The 23,563-nt window shown below is 36.8% G+C and overlaps 1 protein-coding gene across 1 annotated transcript in view; it reads left to right on the plus strand.

The window, feature by feature from the left end:
• KIF13B (kinesin family member 13B) overlaps nucleotides 1-23,563 on the plus strand; it is a 193,543-nt gene that overhangs the window by 60,473 nt on the left and 109,507 nt on the right. Inside the window, exons 3-10 of the mRNA XM_045774018.2 lie at nucleotides 3,708-3,720; nucleotides 8,245-8,305; nucleotides 9,907-9,999; nucleotides 11,144-11,324; nucleotides 14,431-14,518; nucleotides 17,317-17,451; nucleotides 19,828-19,940; nucleotides 21,356-21,467. Coding sequence (XP_045629974.2) covers nucleotides 3,708-3,720; nucleotides 8,245-8,305; nucleotides 9,907-9,999; nucleotides 11,144-11,324; nucleotides 14,431-14,518; nucleotides 17,317-17,451; nucleotides 19,828-19,940; nucleotides 21,356-21,467 — 796 coding nt within the window. The remainder of the gene's footprint in view (nucleotides 1-3,707; nucleotides 3,721-8,244; nucleotides 8,306-9,906; nucleotides 10,000-11,143; nucleotides 11,325-14,430; nucleotides 14,519-17,316; nucleotides 17,452-19,827; nucleotides 19,941-21,355; nucleotides 21,468-23,563) is intronic.

Genomic DNA, 23,563 nt, shown 5'->3' on the forward strand with positions numbered 1-23,563 from the left:
GGCAGATGCTTAATCGACTGAGCCACCCAGGTGTCCCTTGATTTTATTTTTATTACGGTCAAAAGTGACAATAAAAATTTCCAAAGATCACTAATTTATATAAAATCGTCATCAAATTTCTTCTTTATATTGTGGCATTTAAAAAATTAGAAGTATAATTGCACTTAATTTTATGGTATACTCTACTATTTAAATGAGAAGTGAGCTGTACCCCTAAACCATGTCAGTAAAAAGGCGATGAGTTGCTTCTTCATAGATAACTGTTCTACCCAAACTATGCAACTAAATCATTTGCTTCCCAAGTTTACTTCTTTCTGAAAAGCACATCTGTCCATGTCGATCCACCTGGGCTGTTAACTTCTCCAGTAACTAGGCAATCACCATTTGGGAAACAGTAATTGTTGCAGGCAAGATTCATCAATGGATGCTCAAATTTGTGGGTGAAAGTATGATGAGAGACAGTATTTATATAGTCTCAAAGTCTCCCCCAACAAGAAAAATGTACAAAGGGAAAACTAATAATGTTACATGGAGAAACCTAGTAAATGCAGCCATAAGAAGTGATCACAGAGTTACCATCATCAGTTATGAGACACGGATGGCCATCATCATGTGCTTTCTGGTATGAGGCCCTGAGAAGGGCACAACATTACCTGTGGTGTTGTGCTTGCCAAAACACATAACCTGAATTTAGTTATGAGGAAGCATTAGAGAAACCCACATTGAAGGACAGTCTACAAAATAATTGGCCAGCACCCTTCAAGTGTCAAGGTCATGAGAAACAGACTGTCCCAGATGGAAGGAAACAAACTACCGCAGGCAGGGTGTGATCCCGGACCAGAAAAGCGACATCAGTGGGATACAGTTGGCAAAACGTTTAAATGAGGTTGGCTCTAGATTATTTAATAAGTTTTCTGTTGATGGTTAATTTCCTGGTTTTGATCATAATGACTATGGTTATATAAGACATCCACATTTGGGGAAGCTGGGTGAAGGGTACACAGGAATTCTTTGTACTATTTTTGGAATGTTGTGAGCCTGAAGGTATTTAAAATGAAGTTAAGCAACAACAACAAAAAGTAATTCAGCTCAGCTGAGAGAAACTAAGACTTTCATGTTTTTACTTTGTGACAGCTCTCTTGACTGGTCAGGGGCTGGTTTTCTTTGCTTCCTAAATCTCCGCTGTGAGCTGGATAGCTGAGGTTTCTAAAAGGGATTGGGGGAGAAGTTAGCCATTACCATATTGGATTGCAACTATACTTTGAAAGGTTTTGTTTCATTAATTAATTCACTTATTTATTTTTGTACGGAGCTGTAATTACATCTTTGGGTTTCCATTGGCTCTGTAGGTTATTTGAGCTTGACTGCGGTAGTCACCAGAATCCCTAGCTGGAAACTTAGCTCTGTAATTAATTTACTGGTTTGTTTCTGTTTTTATTATTAGGTTCTGAATTCATGTTATTCTCATGGATTTTTCTGCGATGTGGCCTATATTATTGAATTTTATTAAAGCTTGTTGATTGTCTCTTAGGAAGAGCTGATTTTTGTATAAAATATTCAATTTAAACTTGAAATATCATACTAAATATCTTATTTTTCCCTCAGAAAAGACAGTCTGGAGTTTTATAAATATGATGAATAAGTAAACTTCCACTGGCATAAGTACCAGGTGGTAACCTTTTATTGGTAATAATTAGAATGGAGGAAATTAATACATTGGGAAAGGTTTCTGTTAGCAAGAACAGTTGTTAATGTATGACTCATAGATTAAGTCTAGAAGAAACTTGACGAGGCTGTTTTGATCAGTGTGGAAGAGGGGAAGAACGTGGACTTGGGAATCAGAAGACCTAGTTTGACAGCCCATCACTGCTTATTATTGTGTCTTGGACAGGTTCACTTAACTTTTCTGAGCCGTTAAGTTTCTCATCTGTAAAATTGGAAGTCAGACTGAGAAAGACGGATACCATATGATTTCACTTATATGTGGAATCTAGAAAAACAAATTAAATGAATAAATAAACAAAAAGCAGAATCAGGGCTGTAAATATAGAGAACAAATCGATGGGTGCCAGAGGGAAAAGGGGCATGGATGGGCAAAATGGGTGAAGGGGTGTGGGAGATACAGGCTTCTTGTTAGGAAATGAGTAAGTCAGGGGGACAAAAGGCACAGCATAGGGGATGCAGTCAGTGCTACTGTAATAGCCTGTATGGTGACCGATGGTAGCCGTACTTGTGGGGAGCACAGCATAGTGTATATAAACGTGGGCAGTCACTAGTTGAACACCTGAAATTAATGTAGTAACATTGTGTTACATTGACTAACGTTGCGTATACTCAACAACAACAACAAAACCCCGAAAAACAAAAAAGAAAAGCACAAAGATGACAGCATTTGTCAGTGACCTCTACCAGTATCTCACAGGGTTTTTTGTCAGGAAGTTTTTCTGAGTCCAGAGAAACTACTTTCTTTTCTATGTCAGCCACATTGGCCGTCACCCCAGAATCTATTAGACAAGTGTCGCTCTTTGGTAGACTTTCCTTGGTGTTTCAGCGTTCTTACCTGAAATCATTTGATGCAAATAAGTGTTAAATTTTTTTTGAAGAAAATTTTTTATGAGACAGAGGGACAAGAAGTTGTAGAGACAGTTAGAAGGAAGCACTTCTGTGTTCAATTTCCTTTCAGGTTTGAGGTTTGAGGTGGCATTTTGATCCTTGGAGACAGACCAGTTATTCCTAAAGCTCCAGTTACTGTTTTTGTCTCCAGTTTCCAAAGTCCTTTCCTTTATTTTTAAATTTTCTGATTTTTGACGTTGTACTGTGGTTACAAAAGTGAACGTCATTGTTTTGAGGAATTAGACACTGAAGTGTTTAGCATTAAGGGGCATGTCTGCAGCTTAGTGTGAGATGATTAGGAGAAAACTAATACATATATGTGTATCTCTATCTGTATATGGAGGAGGGGAGAGTGATATAGTAGCAGTGGTGATGTTAACACTTGGTGAATTTGGGTGAAGGGAGTTCTTTGTGCTTTTCTTGCAACTTTTCTCTAAGTTTAAAACTATCTCCAAAGTATACTGGTTTAGTTCTATCTCTGTACCCCGAGGAAGTATGAGTCACAGTTTTGGGGTGAGGGAGCCTAGAAGCACCTGGGTAAGCATAGATCAGTAGGTAATAAGTGAATAATTCAGTAAGTGGGAATTCCCTGGCAAAAAATTAGTTGTTCCTTTAATTTAACCTCTTTTCCTTAGCCAGAACAGAATTCATTTTTTTATAGAAGGGCCTATATAGTGAGCTGCTGCTGTATCAAAGCAGAGAAAACTACTTGGAAGTGAAATCAGATGATAAAAAGTAAAGACTGTTTCTATATTTACAAGACTGATACAAGGATAAGCAGAATGCATAAGGCAGAAATATGAGGAATTTAAAAATTATCCAGAGGAAAAATAGTGTTTCTTCTTCCTGAGAGATACAAGTTAGTTTTCTATAATTAAGGACTCTACCCTACTAGTTCGTAGATATTAATTTATAACTTTATTTTAAATTGCTGTTTGATTTCAAAGTTAATATTTTGTATTCTTACTAAAAATTTACATGGTATTTATTATCATTTTACCCTTAAATTGTCTCCTAACCAAAAAAATAAAATTTTTTTTTAACTCTCTCCCTTTACTTTCATGTCCACAATGACATCTCTTTTGGAAACGCAGAAGCCAGCCAAAGGTAAGAAATTTGCTTTATTATGCAATGCTTGTAAAGATCTTAGGTGCATATTTTTGAAATACTGGTAATTTTCTTCTCAAAAATACTTTCTGTCACTTTTGTAAAAGTAATGCAGGCTGTCAGCCTGTTCATAAATCCAAAATCATTTATTCGCATAGGAGGGACTGGAGGCTTATGGAAAAGCTGTATTTGTACTTTGACCAATTCAGGCCAGTTTCCTGGCAACTACAACACAGATTCCTTTTGTGCTCTGCTGTTCACCATGGATTGGCTTGAAACTGGTCGTTCCAGACTGTGGTCAGAACCGTGCTAGGCAGACTCATCTATGTTGTTCCCCAGACAGCTGGGGACACATTCTCAGGCCACCAGAAAGCCGCCCTGGCCCACAGCTTCATCAGGCAAATGTGCTTTCATTTTAGATTTGAGCCCAGATTCTAAAGAAACTTCAATGGAGTGCATCAGTTCTTGTATCTCTCAAGGAATTTATAGGCGTGCCAAAGTGGACACAAGGACTATATTTTTGAATTGACCATTTGCTGCCATTACTTGGAACTTGTCGGGAAATTCAGATTTTTATCTACATTCTTGGGATTTTGTTTTTGAGTCTGCGGTTGAATTGTAATTCCATTCTCTATTGTTGCTAAAGTATGTACAGACACGGCTCTTTGGGATTGAGTAATTTTTTAAACAGTTTAATATGGCACTGGATTTCTTGATATATGTAAAATCAACTTAGTTTTTTCTCTTCTGTGAAAAGGTATTGGATTATTTCTGTTTCTCATATTTTTGATGGAGCTAGAGACTGGAGATTGCAATAAAGATGTGAGGAAACATTACGCGGCCATTTAAAAACTATTCATGTTTTATGTAATTCAGTTGTGTCTTAATGTTTAGAGAAAATGTTGACTTGACATAAAAAGTATGGAAGGACCAACACCACATTACTAACATAGTGGTTATGTCTAGGGAGAGGTATGCTTGGTGAATGGGAGACTTTTATTTTTTACTTTATGTTTTTGTATTATTTGACTTCGTGCAATGAATGTGTGTTTCTTTACTGTTACTTTAAAAAGTTTTTTTAAAAAAAATTTTAAAGGAATAATATTAGAAAGAAAAGGGCTTGTCTGCTTTAGGAAATTCTTGGCTGACGATTCCTATAACAATTTAAAGATTCCTATAATTGCAAAATTGCTAGAACTTGAGGAGGACCATTCAGTATTGTGAGCAAGTAGGAACTAAGTGTTCATTAGTTCCTAACTTTGTACCAGGCTGTGGTGCTTTCATATAATTTGGGGAATGGAGCCAATCCAGCCTAGTGATGGAGAGCCTAGTGATAAACAGCCCCCTGGAGGAAAGGCTGGTTTCCAGTCCCAGCTTCCCCACCTGCCAGTCATCTGGTTCGACACTTCTTTGTACATCAGAGTCCCATGAACAGGGCCTAGTACCTGGATCAGCTACTGTAATGATTCCTTTAATGGTAGCTTCTCTACTGGAATTGAGAATTAGAAATGCAGTTGTTAAGGAAATCCCTAAATTAAAAAAAAAAAAAGAAAAGAAAGAAAAACCCATAATAATTGAGAGAGGAGTGCCTTATAGAGCCTGCTCTCTGATAAGTACGTGCATATGGTGACGGGCACCTTTGAAGGGAGAGCTAAGCTTACAAAAAAGAGCAGAATAGTTTCTAATTAACCTTGTTAAGAACAGAATTAAATAAAATTATAAGAGACGAGAGTTGAAAGCTAGAACCGAAGAAACTTAATTTGAACTTCACACTTTATTTATTCTCATCGTGCTGTAATGATTTCTCACTACGGTTGACAAATGTAGATTGAAAAGCAGCCCCCTACCCGAAATTGTGATACACGGTCCTTTGGGACCACCTTCCACCTACCTTCTTCTTTTCCTCCTCTCCCTGTTGGAGTGTTGCTAACACAGTGAACCACCACTCTTGACAGGTCCATGTTTAGTTTTGGAAATGTGGAGGATTAGTAATGTACAAAACAGCGCTTCTTCAGCTGGTGGATAGCTTCTGGGCTCCAGGGCTCTTGCCTCTTCCTAGGTCTTGTCAGCCATTAGGCTTCACCTAGCTTCCCATCACTGCCCCCTTTCAGGGAACAAATGCCTCCCTTGCCTGCTGTTTTGCACAAAGATAGTAGTGTTCTGATCATTTCCTGCTTTAAAGGTCTTTTTAACCAGTCGTCCTGGTAGTTGCCCCCAGGGTCGTCTCGTTGCTCATTTGGTTGTTCTCCTGATGCCCTTCCAGTACTGGTCTTCCCTTTGCAGCCATTTTCTTCTGCACTTTTTTGGCCTGTGGTCTCCTTGTGGCCCCTGCTCCACCCCATTCTATCCCCCATGGGTCTCATTGCAACTATTTTTCAGGTAGTCTCAACTTCTCATCTAGGTACAAGCAAGCAGTCTAGCTTTCAAAAACTTAATTCTCCTTGCCCCTGTTCTACCTCCTTTTGGCCCTTTCCCTTTCTTTTTCTTTTCTTTTTTTTTTTTTATAATTTTTATTTTGTTATATTAGTCACCATACAGTACATCCCCAGTTTTTGATGAAATGTTCCATGATTCATTATTTGTATATAACACCCAGTGCACCGTGCAATATGTGCCCTCCTTAATACCCATCACCGGCCTATCCCAATCCCCTACCCCTCTCCCCTCTGAAGCCCTCTGTTTGTTTCCCAGAGTCCACAGTCTCTCATGGTTCATTCCGCCTTCTCTTTACCCCCCCCCCTTTATTCTTCCCTTTCTCTCTCCATCATTTTGAGTTAATTTCAGGTGGGAGAGGGATGTAGGCGTGCATACTTAATTTACCACTTTCATCTAATTTTCTTTCTTTAAAATATTAACTTTTAGACCTTTGGTCTAGGTAGCCTTGTGAATTCAGACAGATGCAATCTCTTGCCAGCTCCAAACTTATAGCAGGGACAGAGAAAATATTTTTAAAATATTAAAATCATGTCATCATATTCAAAAACAGCGTAATGTAACTTCAGGGACTAGCAGCAAACTGGGGCTGAAGCCGTGTATTTACTGGGTCTTGGGATCTGAGGCAGGTTCTCGGAGGTGATTAGAAGTTTGCCTCTTGGAGATTAGAGGGGACCTGATGTATGGGTGAGGACTGGAGAACTTGCCACTGAAGACTGATTTGAGTGAGACTCCAACACGAATGAAGGCTTAAGGAAAGGGTTCTGGCCACCAACATTGAGCTGTCTGTGTAAATTGGAGGGCGTGGAGACGTTCAGCTTTGGGAAGATCAAAATCTGGGCTTCGGTAGCTGGGAGTGGTGGCGTGGCTAGTCACGTAAAGGTGGCCAGAGGGAGAGGAAAAAACACAAGCAACCACGTAAACCATAAAACACAAACTCCCAATTCAGATGCACTTGCAAACTAACATGTAAAGGCCCAAGAGGAGAACTGTCAGCAGAAAGAGAGGCAACAGACTCCAAAAATTGAAAAGTCTGAACTACAAGCTGAAATGATTTTAAAAGCAATTACACTTGGGGCGCCTGGGTGGCTCAGTCGGTTAAGCGTCTGTCTTCCGCTCAGGTCATGATCTCAGGGTCCTGGGATCGAGCACTGCCTTGGGCTTTGCAGTCAGCAGGGGGTATACTTGTTCCCCTCCCTCTTCCTCTTTCCCTGCCCCCCACACACGCGCACACACTGTCTCTCAAATAAAAAAAAGCTTTAAAAATGATTATACTTAAAATCCTTAGAGACTTAATTATAAATATGAAATCCAAAAAAAGAAAATTCAATGAAAAAAACTTACAAGATAGGAAAAAAAAAAGCATGCGTATTTTGGAAAGTAGTAAATGAAAAAGAACCAAACAGAGATCATCTGTGATGTCCCACAGGTGGTATTAACCACTAACCATATTCCAATGTGTATTCTTACTACTTTTTATCTGTATAGATTTTGGTACAAACATGGGATCATAACTTTTACATTAATACAGGAACATTTTCTTACCAGTGTTCAACAGTCTTGGAGCTATGCAATATTGCATGTGGGTGTGTTATGAGTTTTTGAATCTGCTATTTTATAACTACTTTCAACATGCCATAGTAATCATCTTTACATTTTATTCTTTTAAGCATATCTTTATTTTCTCTGAGAAAAGTGAAAATGTAGAGAATACATGAAAGCATAAAGAAGACAAAGATTACTAATCTTATCATGCAGAGATAAACTTTCTATGTGTAACTGTGTGTGTGTTTGCATGTATATGTGTACATGATAGCCATTATATTATAAATACTGTTTTGTAACCTCCCGTTTTTTCACTTAACATTGTGAAGGGTTTCCATGTGAACTAAATTTCAGTATCACTTATAGGATGCTTAGTTGTTCATTGTAAAACTGTACCATAAATAATTTAACCTCCATTGTTAAGATAGTAAGATATTTTTATTTCACTACTATGAACAGCATTATCAGTGTTATAACACTGTTATAACATTATAAGTATGTTAAGGTTTTGTTCTTAGTATACACCATATTTTTATTTTTCAATAGGTGTTTGCATATGATCACTGTTTCTGGTCTATGGATGAATCAGTCAGAGAAAAGTATGCAGGTGAGTACAGCATCCTATTAACTACTATAGAAAAGCTGTTTTAATTTTTTTTCCATGAGGTATTACAGCATTATTTTGTGTAACTTTAAGAACTGTATTGAGAATTTCCTCCTGTCTTTGCTGTTTTTACATTGATGGGGAAATAGGAGATTGACAGTGTGCTATTGTTGTTATAAGACAGTAAAGGTAAATTAATAGGGTGTACAGTTGAGGTTATCAAACACATTCCCAGACCTTACATGGGACGTGGAGCACACAGCAGCCACTTAGACTCCCTTAGATGTCTGTGATGTGGTCTAGAGAGGCAGCTTGGTATAGGAAAGTTGAGCACAGGGAAAAGGAAACCTGTAGTTTAGTCTAGGCTCTGCTCCTGCCTGCTCGGAATTCTGTTATTCTCTTACCCTCCTCACCAAGACTGTCTCAAGCTCCTTTACACCACAAATTTAGGACTAGAGGGACAGCCTTTTAATTTGCTTTATTCCTAACTGCTTCTGACACCTGTTTCTAAGCAGTATCTTTTAAATATTGAGAGTCATATTGTATTGGCTTTTGTTATGAGACAGAGTAGTACTACAGCTGGTTCGAAAAGTTAAGGTTAATTTGCTCTAGCTGGCCCGAAGGATTGCTTACGGATTGCTTCTGTATCGGAAGTAAGATGATGCTATACTAATCTGGGAAATTAACTAGGAAGTGGGGCATAATGGAATGTTATTTATAGCGTTCAAAGTATAACAAACATAACAACATCCAGTCCTTTCATATTATATTCAAGCCTCAAAGAGAGGTTGAATGACTTTGTTTTGATTATTAACGTATTTAATTTAGCCTGTAGGGGAGAATTTGAACCTATTATTTTTGTTCATGATTGAAAGCTAGAAGACATTTTCAAGATATTCTTCTCTCCTCTAGCTGATATGTATTGTAGGCCCTATAATTAAAAACTATCATTGAGGAAAAGGAGAGGAGATTGACATGTATTATTGTTTTGAATTCTAGTACCCACTGAATAAAGCATTAGCTGGTGGTATATAGTTGTATTCAGGTCCATGGAGGTCCCTAGTATAAATTTTGGATATTTATAATAATTGTTTATAAAATTAGCAGTTCATTGCTTCTTGCATTGCAGAGGATTTTTGTCCAGTGTTTATTTATTCAAGTTCATATATCAGAAACTTTTTACTCATTTTCTATCATGTGCTAACTAGAAATACTTGAAGGCCATAAGCTTTTGGAAGCATTCATCAGGTCTAAAAATCTTTTTTTTTTTTTTTTAAGATTTTTATTTATTTATTTTACAGAGGCAGCAAGAGAGGGAACACAAGCAAGGGGAGTGTGAGAGGGAGAAGCAGGCTTCCCGCTGCCGATCAGGGAGCCTGATGCGGGGCTCGATCCCAGAACCCTGGGATCATGACCTGAGCTGAAGGCAGACACTTAACGGCTGAGCCACCCAGGTGCCCCCAGGTCTAAAAATCTTATTTGGAGATAGACAATTTGAAAAAGTACATTTCTAAGGGAGTTGTTTTTAGTTTTCAAAAAATTGTTCGTATGTAGTTTTGGCTTAAAATATCCTTTCTTATTCTCTCTCTCTCTCGCTCTTTCAGGTCAAGATGATGTTTTCAAGTGCCTTGGGGAGAATATCCTTCAGAATGCTTTCGATGGTTACAATGCATGTATCTTTGCCTATGGACAGACCGGTAATGTTAAATAATATATACATACACATATATATATGTATATATATATAAGCTTTAAAGATCATAACAGAGAAAGTAACAAAGAGAATACATATTGTTAGCATTTTATCAGTTACAATTGATAAGGAACATTTTGACTTCTGTACCTCTGTGGTTACCAGGAAAGAAAATCTATTTAAAGTGAAGGAGTCACTTTTATAAGGGTATATCATATAGCTTCTCCAGTTGAAAACTAGTCTTTATGGAAGAATGCTTCCAATACTTTTTAAGAGGCAGTATGTGATGTGGTTAAAAGAGCATGGATTCTGAGCCAGGGTAGCCCATCCCCAGCTCAGCTGCTATGAAACTTACACTTCAGTTTCCTTATTTGTAAAATGTTGGTGAGTATAGGCCTTCCCTATAGGATTGTCACAATGAGTTAACATCGAATACTTATAGAAAAGGCCTGGTCCTTACGAAGTGGTGTTTTGGTTTTTGTTACTATGACATTGGTACAGCGTCAAGTGATAAAAGCAGCAATTTGTATGATTAAAAATACATTTATAAAAGCATTGCTACTAAAGAAGGAAAAAGAGTTGTACTTAAGAGTTAGGACTATGCACGATTTAATGTTTTCCTTTCTATTTTTCTGTGTTCTCTGAATTTTCTTTAATGAATATGTATTTTTGGTACAATGGAGAAAATAATTTTATAGTACAAAAAAGAAGATTACTCTTTGGTTTCTACATTGTTGCCAAAGGGTAGTAAGTTAATTTGCTCTGGGGCCTATAGGGATAATGTGTATTTTTTGTGCTATGATTAGTGGTTGGGAACAGTCACAATAGTATTCATCATATGGATCTTCCCAGTTAATTTTAGAAAGCTCAGAACTCACTGTTTTTTGGTTGTTTGAGGTTCTTTTTTTTAAAGTATGAAGATGGTTAAAGAATGTTTTTATTTTCTTCCTAAAAGATATTTCCTTTAGATTTTACATATATAATAGGAAAGCTTCTGTATTTATTAGTCTTTTCTTTTTATTTGGGTATATTTCTTATTTTCTTTTGGGCATTTTGCCACGTGCTAGTAATTTATTATGAGTAATGGAAAGAGAGTTATGTATTTAAACTTCTCAAAGACAGTAATAACTATGATTTCCACTTTTTAGGATCTGGAAAGTCTTATACCATGATGGGCACAGCTGACCAACCTGGATTAATTCCAAGACTTTGTAGTGGACTCTTTGAACGAACTCAGAAAGAGGAAAATGAAGAACAGAGTTTTAAAGTAGAAGTGTCCTATATGGAAATTTATAATGAAAAAGTTAGAGACCTTCTTGATCCCAAAGGGTAAAGGACTTTGGAAACTCTAATGTTACAGTGTTGTGGACTAAAACAGACTTATAAATTGGCTCAAGTGAAATTTTTTATACTGAACTCTGGTAGAGAGTTATTTATCTAGTTATTGTCTTTGTGCTTTTATCTGTTTATCTAGTTATTGTCCTTGTGACTTTGTTTTTGGTCACATTGAGCAGCTTCCTGCATTCAGTTCTGGCTTTTGCATTTAGGACTGAGTTGGGGCAGGGAAGTATTGTTGAACGCATGTATTTGCCTCATACTGCCTTTCTCAGATATATCCAAAACCACAAACAGAAAATATGCATTGAAAATTAAGTTACTTAGTATCAGACTGGTATCCTTAATCAAGTAGGGTTTTTTTCTTTCTTTCTTTAAAAAAAAAAAAGACCAAGAAATTTCAGGTGGAATTTAGCTTTATTTTCTTTGCAGGCTATGAAGTAAGGGAGAAGCATAATCAGAGATTTAAAACCTGGACTTCAGGATAGTTAATTTAAAAAATTCCCAGAGAAAAAGAGTGTCCCCTTTTACAGCATAGACTTTGAAAGAGAAGTGGTTCGAAAGTATTAGAAAGCCTTAGAAAATGCTGTTCTCACTCTGCAGTCATAACTGAACCTAATGAGGAAGATAAGACATGTCTGAGGAAATCTGTCCATTGCACAGAGTTTTCTGCATCAGATTTTAAGGAAGTGCAACCACAATGAGAAAGAAACCAATAATAACCACAGCCTGTGGCTTACAGATACTGTAAGAACAGTGTTCTTAAGGTCAGAGAGCCAAGTGGGCTGAGGTTTTACAGAGAGTGCGGAGTTACCAGGGGACGCTTAGTTATGTTTGGGTGAAGAAGATGATCGAAGAAAGGTGGTCTTAGAAGCAGTGCATTGTAGTGATGCTCAGTCAGGAAAACGTGTCAGCCCCTCACTGGCATCTCTTTTCTTTGACAAAGAAGATGATCTTTGGGCCTTTCCCAATGACATTCAGTTGGCACTTAAGCGTTTCAATGTAATACTTAACATTTGTTGAATCATCATTATTACATGCTGGGCACTATGCAAGGTGGAAAGGAAGATCTCATGATATGGACGGAATGAGAGTTTTGGGAACAAATAATTATAATACAGTGCAATAATGCTTTTAAATTGTGAAAGAGGCTTATACAAAATAGGTGAGAGCAAAGAGGGAATGAGAAGAAGATATGATTCCACGGAAGGTACTTGATGAGTTTTGTGCTGAGTAGGAGTTTGTCCACAAGGAAGTTAGATGAGAACCATTCAGGCATGGGGGACAGCCTGTGCTAGAGAATGGAGGTGTAAGAAATCACTTGCTTGGAGAGTGACCCCGCTGACCAGTGTGGCTGGAGGACACCAAGCGTGAAAGTCAAAACAGGAAACAAAAGGAGGCCAGAGGTAGGGAGGTTATAGCCTAGGTTATAACCCACATCTTGCTGAATGTTGTGTCCTTGTAGTTTTCCCGACTCTGCCCTGACTACTCGTCCCTGCACCTTCACCTCTGTGAAGAGCATCCCTTTCTTTGAGATCCCAGGCCTACTCTTGCCAGAAATTCTTAGCTGACTTCATTCCTGTGTTTTGTATTCCACAGTGCTTGTGTGGAATAGCTTGAACTTTATCTACAATTTGCTCGGAGTCTTTAGTAATTTCTTATTATGTTTGTCTTGTGTGTCGTTAGTAGTTAACAGCATGGGCTTGGGGTTCACATAGCTCTGCATCCAGGTCCTCTAATCGTTACCTATCGAGGAAGTTCCTTATGCTTATGCCTCATTTGTACCGAAGGGATGATAACATTATAGCACAATATCACAAAGGGCTGTTGTGGAGATTGTGTGGGATGATATACCTGAGGTTTTAGAACATTTTCTTAGTAAGTGTCCAGTAAGGGCTAACTGCTACTGCTGTCTCCTCCATGAAAGTGTCTTGAGGATTTTTGCATTGTTTCTGAGGAGTCGAAGTGAATGGCTCAATCTCACAACCCTGAGATCATGACCTGAGCCGAAATCAAGAGTCAGATGCTTAACCGACTGAGCCATGCAGGCACCAGAGAACTTAGTTTTTTAAATCAAGTACTGATTTTATGAATTCAGTTATCTTTTTAAGAGAATAGGAAAAATGAAAGGAAAAAGTTATGAAATAGTATGTCGTGAGATCAGACTTAAGTCAGATATTTGTTCTATATTAATTTCAGGTACAGTTTTATAGTAGTAAGTGAAGTTTTTGGTGGCTGGTCCTAGAGTAGTGGAGGATTTCAAGTCATTAGAAAATAAGTTCATAAAATAAGAATCACTTGCAATCTCACTATAGACAAATAGTCTTTTTTTTTATTCTAATGTTTATATTTTTTACAGAGCTTTTTTGAGATAGAATTCATTTACCATGCAGTCATCAAGGAATATTCTTACTGGTTTTTGGTTATTATAATTAAGTATGCTATATGCTTTCAGTTTTTGGCCAGTGCCCCTTACTGAGTTTGTTAGTTCTTTGTTTGTAAGCGGTATTTATTTGTTTTTTAATCATGAATAAGTATTAATTTTATCGAATTCTTTTCACTCCATTTATTGAAATGATAACGTGGTTTTTCCCCCATTTAGTCAATCTGTTGGTGTAGTGTGGTAAAGGACATGAATCTTTCTCCCATGTTAAAACAACCCAGTAGCCCTGCGATCAGCCTAATATTATATTTTTAAGTCATTATTAAATTCAGTCTGTTGTTTGTCTTTTTTCATGATTGAGATTGGTCTTGAGTTTTCTTTCTTGCACAGTTAACATTTATTGAGTTTCTGTTCTTTGTACCACATTCTGTGAAATGACAAGTAGATTGTTTGTATTTATTTGACTCTGCATTCTTTGTGGTAGTAAATAGACATCCCACAGTGTACCCTTTTGAGTGATGTGATATTTTACCACATTATGAAGTTTTTCTTACCAGTCGAGATCTTAAAATTTGGTTTATATTCTTCTTAGATCAAGTTAGTTGGTTCTTTTTACTTAGGATTTTGTTGAATTCAGTGTATATTTTTATGGAGCATGATTGAGTCCTTTTAAAAACAGGTTATTGTTTTAAAATTCTTTCTTTTCTTAATGAGCAGAAGTCGTCAAACGTTAAAAGTCAGAGAGCACAATGTGTTGGGACCCTATGTCGATGGACTTTCCAAACTGGCTGTCACAAGCTACAAGGTAATAACCTCCTTTCTGTAAACTGCTGACATTCACTGTAGCAAATTATTTCTTGTTTAATTTGTGATGATTATTTTTCTTGAAATTAAAAAAGATTACAGTAGCATTACCTAATAAGCTACTTTTTACAAAGATCTTTCTTAAAAAGCTATATATGGCTATTAGGACAATATAATTTTAAGAGAAGGTGTATGTACACATTTGCAAAGCATACCTATTCATCTGTTGTGAAATACACCTTTTTTTCATATTTTATGAGCACTAAAATTGTGATGTTCCTTACAATTGCATCTTAAAATTATAAATAGCAGCATTTTTCTTCCCTAGTAGTGCATAAGATAATGAAGTTGCCTATGCTTTCATTGATTTAATGAAATAAAACATATGAATTGGGTAGTTGGAATTCAAAGTCTGTTTCTAATTTGAGAGGATCACTCATTGGCCTTTTATTCTCTTCATTTTCAAACTTACAGTTCTGCTTTGTGTGGATCCATCAGGCTTTGCGCTTTGGGGAAATGGGGGTGGAGTGAGATGCTGTGATGTAATGTACATTGAAGTAAGAGTCAGAGAATGTTGATCTGGTGACACTTAATCCTCTTGTGTGACTCTTGTATGACTCTGGATCACGTACTCACTAATCCTCTTTGTCCCCATTTTTAAAATGGAAATTAGTTTTATTGTTTTGATTATCTTATGAGGTAGGTCCATTTGTTTTTTTGTTCATTGATGTTTCTCTCATTTGGTCAGTGATGCTCCATTTAGTAAACGTTAGGTACTTCATTTGGTAAACATTTATTGAACACCTGTCATGAGCCAGACTTTGTGCTAGGTGGTGAGGATATAAAAAGTGAGTGAGATGGTCCATGTCCTCAAGATGCTTATAGATGTTATTATAAAGGTGTTCTAAAACAACATGATTTTAAGAGCAGTGAGAAATGCGTGTTTAGATTCATGGTAGTTTGGAGGAGGGGGGTACCTACCTTAAATGGATATGTAGGTGTCTGGGAAGGGTGGTGTCTAAGAAGACTTCCTGGAAGAGAACAAATGAGATAATGTGAAAAGTCTTCGACAATGCTAGGGTTTGATATAAATGTTAGTAGGTATTGTTATCTTAATAACAATAATTTGAGAACTTATTTATGCAACACTGGAGAGAGATCAGATTTTTTGAAGGCTCAGAGGAGACTGGAAAGTGTAGAGAGACCTTCTGCTTGTTTAAAAAATTAAAAGGCTCAATACAGAGTTATTATGCATGAGACAACAGATTGGGGACCAATAAATAAGTGTGGGCTAAACAGGGTGAAGCTTTTACATTAAGTCTCAGGATTGTCAGATTTAATAGATCTAAAATGGATTTGGAATGGATCTAAAAACTGTGAATTTTACTTTTTGTGTTGGTTTTTCCATTTTGGTGCCTACTTAAAATTCTCTTTATAGTTAATGTTTCTACTTTCATATTGAATTTTTTCATAAACATTATTCTTTTTTATTGATACAGCAAAATAGAAAATTAATTATTTTCAAAGTTTTTCATATATGTGTGTCAATTAAGATGGCATTGGCTGCAAATAACAGGAAGATATAATAGGATTTAAGTTCTTTGGAACATGAATTGCTATCTATTTTGTTCTTTATTTATTCTCAGAATTCAAAATGTACCTGTCATTTTAATAGGTGACTTCCATATATATTTAAGTGAACAAATGAGTGAATGAAAGAGTGAATGGTCAGAGGGCTGTTACAGTGGCTCCAGGGATGCTATTGGGGACCTAGATTCCTTCCAGCTCTCCACATAGAGCCAGCTCTGTGGTAGTGCCCTTATGTTCACAGTTCAAGATCTTAGCTCTTAGAACCAAGATGTGAGAGCATGCCTACTCCCTTTAAGGAGAATTCCCAGATGACTTTGGTCTCGTTTGCTAAAACTTAATCCTATGGCCAGACTGAGCTGCAAGGGCATCTGGGAAATGTAGTCTCAGTTCCACTGCAAGGTGCTCAGCTCTGGGTTCCTTTCCTAGAACAAAAATGAGACAGGGTAAGAGGAGACAACTAGTCCACTCTTTCATACATACCATCTTTCTTGTTCCTTATTAAAAGCCTTATAAGGTAGATTATATTATAGCTCTGTATTGTTACTTATGAAACTAAAGTTCAGTTTGGTTAAGTGACTATTTTTAGAGCTTATAACATTTAAAAAAAATGAAGATCCCATCCCATGATCTTTCAAGTGCATCATGCTATCTCCTTTTTAGCAATAATGGCAATGAAGTAGTAAATCTGTGCAGAAATTTAGTTTCTTGATATTCTGTTTTCAAAAACAGATCTGGTATAATACACACTAATATGGTGACACAGTGTTGTGCCTGGATGAGGGGCTTAAAATTATTTTTGTTTGTTGCTTATTCATATAATCTGATTTAACAGTTGTCTTCTATTGTTTCTGTCATTAAAGAAACTAATTTTTTTTTAAATTTCTAGATTAGATTAGGTTTGACATGATGTCTCTGTCCATCTTATGGGTCTCCACATGTGGCTTCTAAACTTTTCTAATTCTCAGTCAAAGCTGTTGCTTTATTTGGCACCTACAGAAAGTAAATGTGTTTTGTTTGAGTTTTCAGAGACAGTATTGGCTATTATATTCTGTGGAGCTTAATATTCATTGAAAAACAAAGTGTAAATGTGTAAACTCCAAATGTGGTTGACTGAGTAGTGAAACTTGTAATGCATTTCACAGGATAGCAGAGTTTTGATGTTTATTTGACAGATAATGAAATATGTGTCTATGACTTGTTTCTACTTAGGATATTGAGTCTTTGATGTCTGAGGGTAACAAGTCTCGTACAGTTGCTGCCACCAACATGAATGAGGAGAGCAGTCGATCCCATGCAGTCTTCAAAATCACCCTTACACATACTTTGTATGATGTGAAGTCTGGGGTAGGTATTCACATGCTTGACCTTTTTTTTTTTTTTAAATATTTCTAAAGTATATCATGATTTATCATGTTCCATTCCCTTCAGGTGTTAGATGACTTAAAGTCCTAGTGAGACATGGGTATTAGTTAGGACTCAGCAAGACACAGAAGCCACTGTAGGTAAACAGAAAGGGATTTAATGGTGGGATTGAGTGATTACAAAGTTGTTAGAACACTTGAGGAAGAGTGGATTCTAGACTGAATCTCTAGGAATAACAATGTAGATTTCATCCACCAAGGATGGTACTACCTCTGAGGCCACCACTAGAGCTGTGAGCTCCAGGCCTCCTGACAGCTGTGGTCTGCGACACAGCACTTAGTGAAGCTGCCTCATAGTGACCTGGAAGCTGGAGAATGTAAACTGAGACACTTGTAGAAAACCTCATGCTTCCATGATCCTGCTTGCCAGCAGAACAAAGCCGAAACAGGCCAGGGGGATGACCTCTACTTTGCTTTTGCTTTCCAAATCTGAAGCAAGTATATCTGCTTGGCAGAACCTAAGTCACATTCCGAACCCTGGCTGCCAGCGAGTCTGAGAAATGCAGTTTTCACTTCCACCCTGTCCATCTAAAGGAAGGTGGGACAGAAGTTCAACATGCTGATGGTTCACAGCCTCTACCACAGCATTTTTTGAGCTTTAAACTTGGATGACTAGCTGTGTAAGCTCATGTTAACTTTAGCTGATTTAGGAGAGATTGTTTTGAAATGTTAACTTCTGCTAAACAGCTAAGTATTAGAAGGAATAAACATTAGTGGGGAAATTGTACTATAAAATCAGTAGATTTGTAGAATGATTTTTTGAGTATTTGGTTTTGAAGCTCATGAAGAGTAAACAGAGCCAGAGATGTATATGCTTCTACCTCGCTGAAAACGTCTCGTTTTTCCTCTTACTTTTTATGTGAATATTTGCGTATTTTATTTTGGTGCCTACCCCCTAGCAAATCAGTTTCAAATACCAGAAGCTAAAATAACCATGCTGGCAGAATGCTATATTTTGGCAAGATTTTCATTTGCTGAAAGCATATTTTTCTTTTTTTTACCATCACAGCAAGATTAGTGTAACAACAAAAAGTTCTTTGTTTTCTATTTCCTTTTCAGCACAAAACAAAAAACATATTGATGACCTTTTTTTTTTTTTTAACCAAAAGTACTTTTGATTTGGGAAGCTGAATATCCTTTTGTTAGCAATATGTTTATTTATGGAAATAAATATAAATGTATATATTAAAGAAAAGTTTTAAGAAATGATCCAGTCTGTAGATTTGGGCATTGCTTTCCCACATTTCTTGTATTGCTGTATTTCTTGTATTGAAGTATAAAATATCTGTTATGTGTGTGATTACATTATGGAATATTTTCGATAAAGGAAAATGTCAGTATATATGTGTGTATATATATAATAACTAGAGAAATAGGTAAATTTAATACTGGAAACTATGAAATAAGGGAATTACTATATGTAAATATGAAAAATATAAGAAAGTGTTGAGTTTCTGAGAGATCCTATTATGTAAAATATTAATTTTTAAAGACCAGTAAGAATTGCAAATATTTTTCTTTCAGGGATATTGGTAAATATTTTGAGATTTTAAGCAGATTTTAAGCATGTCATATTAAAATTCACATTTAATAAGTGCTTTTATATAATTCTCTATGAAAATTTTATTGGGGGGTGCCTGGGTGGCTCAGTTGGTTAAGCGTCTGCCTTCGGTTCAGGTCGTGATCCTGGGGTCTTGGGATCGAGCCCCATGGCTCTCTGCTCAACAGGAAGTCTGCTTCTCCCTCTGTGTTCCTCCTCTTTCTCTTTCTCTATCAAATAAATAAATCTTAAAAAAAAGAAAATTTTATTGGGTTCCCTTCAAAATGTCCCATTTTGGGGGGTGCTGTTTTTCTGAGATAACTTTCACTCGTGTCTGGATTAGTAGAGTTGGGTAAAATTTTATATATATCTACTACTAGACTATACAGTTCTCTTATACTGTTTTTTTTTTTTTTAAGATTTATTTGTTTTAGAGAGAGAGAGTGCATCCCTGTGTGCGTGCGAGCAGGGGGAGGGGCAGAGAGAGAAAGGTAATCAAGCAGACTCCCGGCTGAGTGCAGAGCCTTACTCAGGGCTTGATTCCAGGACCCCGAGATCAAGACCTGAGCCAAAACCAAGAGTTGGACACCTAACCAACGAGCCACCCAGGCGCCCCCTCTTACACTGTTTTATAGCAACACAAGCTAATTTTGAAATTATGTTTTAATAAAGGGTTTAGATAATAAACTCATGTGGTAGAGACGTAAGACTTTCTGCATTCTTTAACTGTTTACTAGTATTTGTTGATTGACCTTCTAGACATCTGGAGAGAAAGTGGGCAAACTGAGCTTGGTTGATTTAGCTGGCAGTGAGCGAGCAACGAAAACTGGAGCTGCTGGGGACAGGTTGAAGGAGGGGAGCAACATCAACAAGTAAGTTTTCCAGAAGCTTACTTTTATTGCTTTACTGATTTAAGAGCCAAATGGGAGAACTTCTGTGGTTATTAAAAGAATAAGATGCTGGAATGATTGAAGTTATAATGAATAAATAATGGAGAATTTTTTTCATATATATTTGTAAATTATATATATAATATAGAATATATAAGATATAATTTTATGTATTATATTATAATATTATTTATATAGTTTATATTATTATATTACATATAATATAATAATATAAAATTTTATGTGTGTGTGTATGTATATATGTGTGTGTGTGTGTGTGTATATATATATATATATATATAATTTATTTATTTTATGGGCCCGAGCCTGTTTTATGTTTTGTTGAAATGTCTGATGGGGCTGAGGAGCACAGTCAAGTCAGAGGTGTCTCAAGAGCGCCTGTCTCGAGATCTGGGGCTGGGTAATTCTTCGTTCCAGGGACTGTTCTTGTGTATTGTAGGATGTTTAGGGGAATCCCTGGCCTTACCCACTAGATGGCGGTAGTACCTGCCACCTCTCTTCTCCCACCCCCAGTTGTGACAACCCAAATATGTCTGTGGACCTTGCCGAATTCTCCCTGTGGGGGCACAGTAGTCCTCCAGTTGAGAACCACTGGTCTGAGCTATGAAAAAGGACCAAGGTAATGGTCTCTCAGAGTCCAGCTGTTGATCTCAACCTGCGTGTCACTGTCTGAACCAACATCAACTTGTGTACTAGCCACACTGGGCTTTCCCTTGTATGACTATTGTGGTGGTGCTCATTTATACCAAGAAGCTAGAGTTTTATAAAGTAATCTTTTGCGTATAAACTCCTTCATATGGTTATATTTTCTACCTGAAGCTAAAGATTGGCTCCTTATGGGCAGAAATCCAGAAGGACGCATAACTAGAGTAACCAACTAGAGATCATAGAAGATCATTATCCAGATGCTGTGCTATCATTATATTATTGAATGGTGATATACATATATATATAAATGATACTATGTATGATATGTGTGTAGGTACATATGATATATAGAGATACCTCATATACACACATACATATACGCGAATGTTTTTGCCTTATACTAAATTTTAATGAATTGTGTTTGCGGCTTCCTTTCTTAAAGGTATGTAGTGTTTGTGTCTTTATCTTAACCTAAAGGTTTACAGCTCATATTGCTATTTACAAAAATGAAAAAAAGTAATTGAGCTAAGCAATTTTATTGCTTACAGTGGTGTTAGAAGGATATCAGCTTTCAGAGTTTATATGTTGTTAAACTGAGCAGGAAAATGCTGACCACAGTGCTGTTCTCATGCAGGTACAAGGCATCTTGATGTTCAGTTTTTGTGCTAAAATGTGACATTTGATATTCTCAGTTTTTTATGATTATTCCGGTTTGTTGCACCATGCAGGTCCCTCACAACCCTCGGTCTGGTTATCTCAGCCCTAGCAGATCAGAGTGCTGGCAAAAACAAGAATAAATTTGTTCCATATCGTGACTCAGTTCTCACTTGGCTGCTCAAAGTAAGCTCCCCACCCCCACCCTTTCTGGCATATTCTTGGTGGTTGGTAGAAAGGAATAGAAAAGTAGACTGTTAATCCTCTTGAGTACCATTTCTTTTACCAGTGTTCAAATTTAAAATCATTAGTCTCTCACATGATAATCATAGATTTAATAAATTAAGCACCCGATTCACCAGAACCTGGAAGCAATGGGATTTGGGGCACACCGAACCACACAGTTGCCTTTGAGATTTTGGGGTATAGAAGAAGAACCTCGTGCTAATCTGATAGCTGATTGAGTCATAGGAAAGGATTTTCACTGTTTTATAGACTCAGCTGGACTACTCTGTCTTTCTCACAGATTCCTTTTGTTTGGCTGACATTTTGGACCTTGTTTTTCTGATTAACGTCAAGACACTACTCATGATCACATTGGTTTACTTTTAGCTTCTTAATGTTGTTTAAGGGTATAGAATAGAGCACACAGTTATTCATTTGTTAATGATTCAGTATGTATGTGAGAAATGGAAATGAGAAAGAACAAAAGCTATGAAGTGCTATGAGGAGAACGTAAAAAATGTGGGTCCCTCCTTGCCCTCTAATTGCTCAGGGTCTGGTAAGGGAGATAAGATGTGTACACAAAATATTATAACAAGAGTCAGTGATTGCATGAGAGAGATAGTAAGGACTGTAATGGGCGTTTGGTGAAGAGAGAGCCTATTTCCAAGTCTCTTCCAGTCTTCAGGGTTCCCTTTAGTCTATAGAGGTGGTGTGGTGAATTGGATATTGGACTGGGAGCTAGAGGATAGGAAATCCAGTGACAGTTTAACTCTGTATAGAGTTGCCAACCTGGAACAAAATATTTTACTTAATACTCCTTTTTCTTTTCTATTTTTTTAAAATGAAGAAATAATTTTATGAGCCCTGTGTAGTTTTGTGATGAGTTGTTCTCTCATCGATCAAAAATTTACTGAACACCTGTTACTCACTGTGGTAGGGGTTGAGAATGTAAAGATGAGTTAAGCACAGATTCGCTTAGGAGAAGACACAACTTTTTGGAGGGGAGCTATTTTTAAATTTTATTTTAATTCCAGTATAGTTAACATACCACAGTGTTAGATTAATTTCAGGTGTACAATATAGTGATTCAGCACTTCCATACATCACCTGGTGCTCATCACAGGTGTGCTCCTTAATCCCCATCACTTTTTTCACCCATCCCCCCACTTACCTCCCTTTTGGTAACCATCAGTTTGATCTCTATAGTTAAGAGTTGGCTTCTTGATTTGTCTCCCTCTCTCCCTTTTTTTTTTTTTGTCCCCTTTGCTTGTTTGTTTTATTTCTTAAATTCCACATATGAGTGAGATCATATGGTGTTTGTCTTTCTCTAATTTTGCTTAGCATTATACTCTCTAGCTCCACCCACATCTTTGCAAATGCAAGATTTCATTCCTTTTTATTATGAATAATATTCCATTGTGTATATATACCTCTTTACATCTGTTGATGGACACTTAGGCTGCTTTTGTAATTTGACTATTCTAAGTAATGCTGTTATAAACATAGGAGTTCATATAACCCTTTGAATTAGTGTTTTTATATTTTGTGGTAAATACCAGCAGTGGGATTACTGGATTGTAGGGTAGTTCTATTTGTAGCTTTTTGAGGAACCTCCATACTGTTTTCCAGAGTGCACCAGTTTGCATTCCCACCAACAGTGCAAGAGAAATCCTTTTTCTTCATATCCTCACCAACACTTGTTTCTTGTGGTTTTGATTTTAGCCATTTTAACAGGTGTGAGCTGATATCTCATTGTAGTTTTGATTTGTATTTCCCTGATGATGAGTGATGTTGAGCATCTGTCCATGTGTCTGTTGGCCATCCTTATGCCTTTGGAGAAATGTCTGTTCATGTTGTCTGCCCAATTTTTAATTGGATTATTTTGGGTTTTTTGGTGTAGATTTATATAAGTTCTTTATATATTTTGGATACTAACCCTTTATCAGAGAAGTCATTTGCAAACATCTTCTCCCATTCAGTAGGTTGCCTTTCAGCTTTGTTGATTGTTTCCTTCACTGTGCAGAAGCTTTTTATTTTGATGTAGTTCTCATAGTTTG

Source organism: Ursus americanus, chromosome 13 (assembly GCF_024610735.1).
Source record: "Ursus americanus isolate L20-20 chromosome 13, mUrsAme1.1.p, whole genome shotgun sequence".
Taxonomy (NCBI): Eukaryota; Metazoa; Chordata; class Mammalia; order Carnivora; family Ursidae; genus Ursus; species Ursus americanus.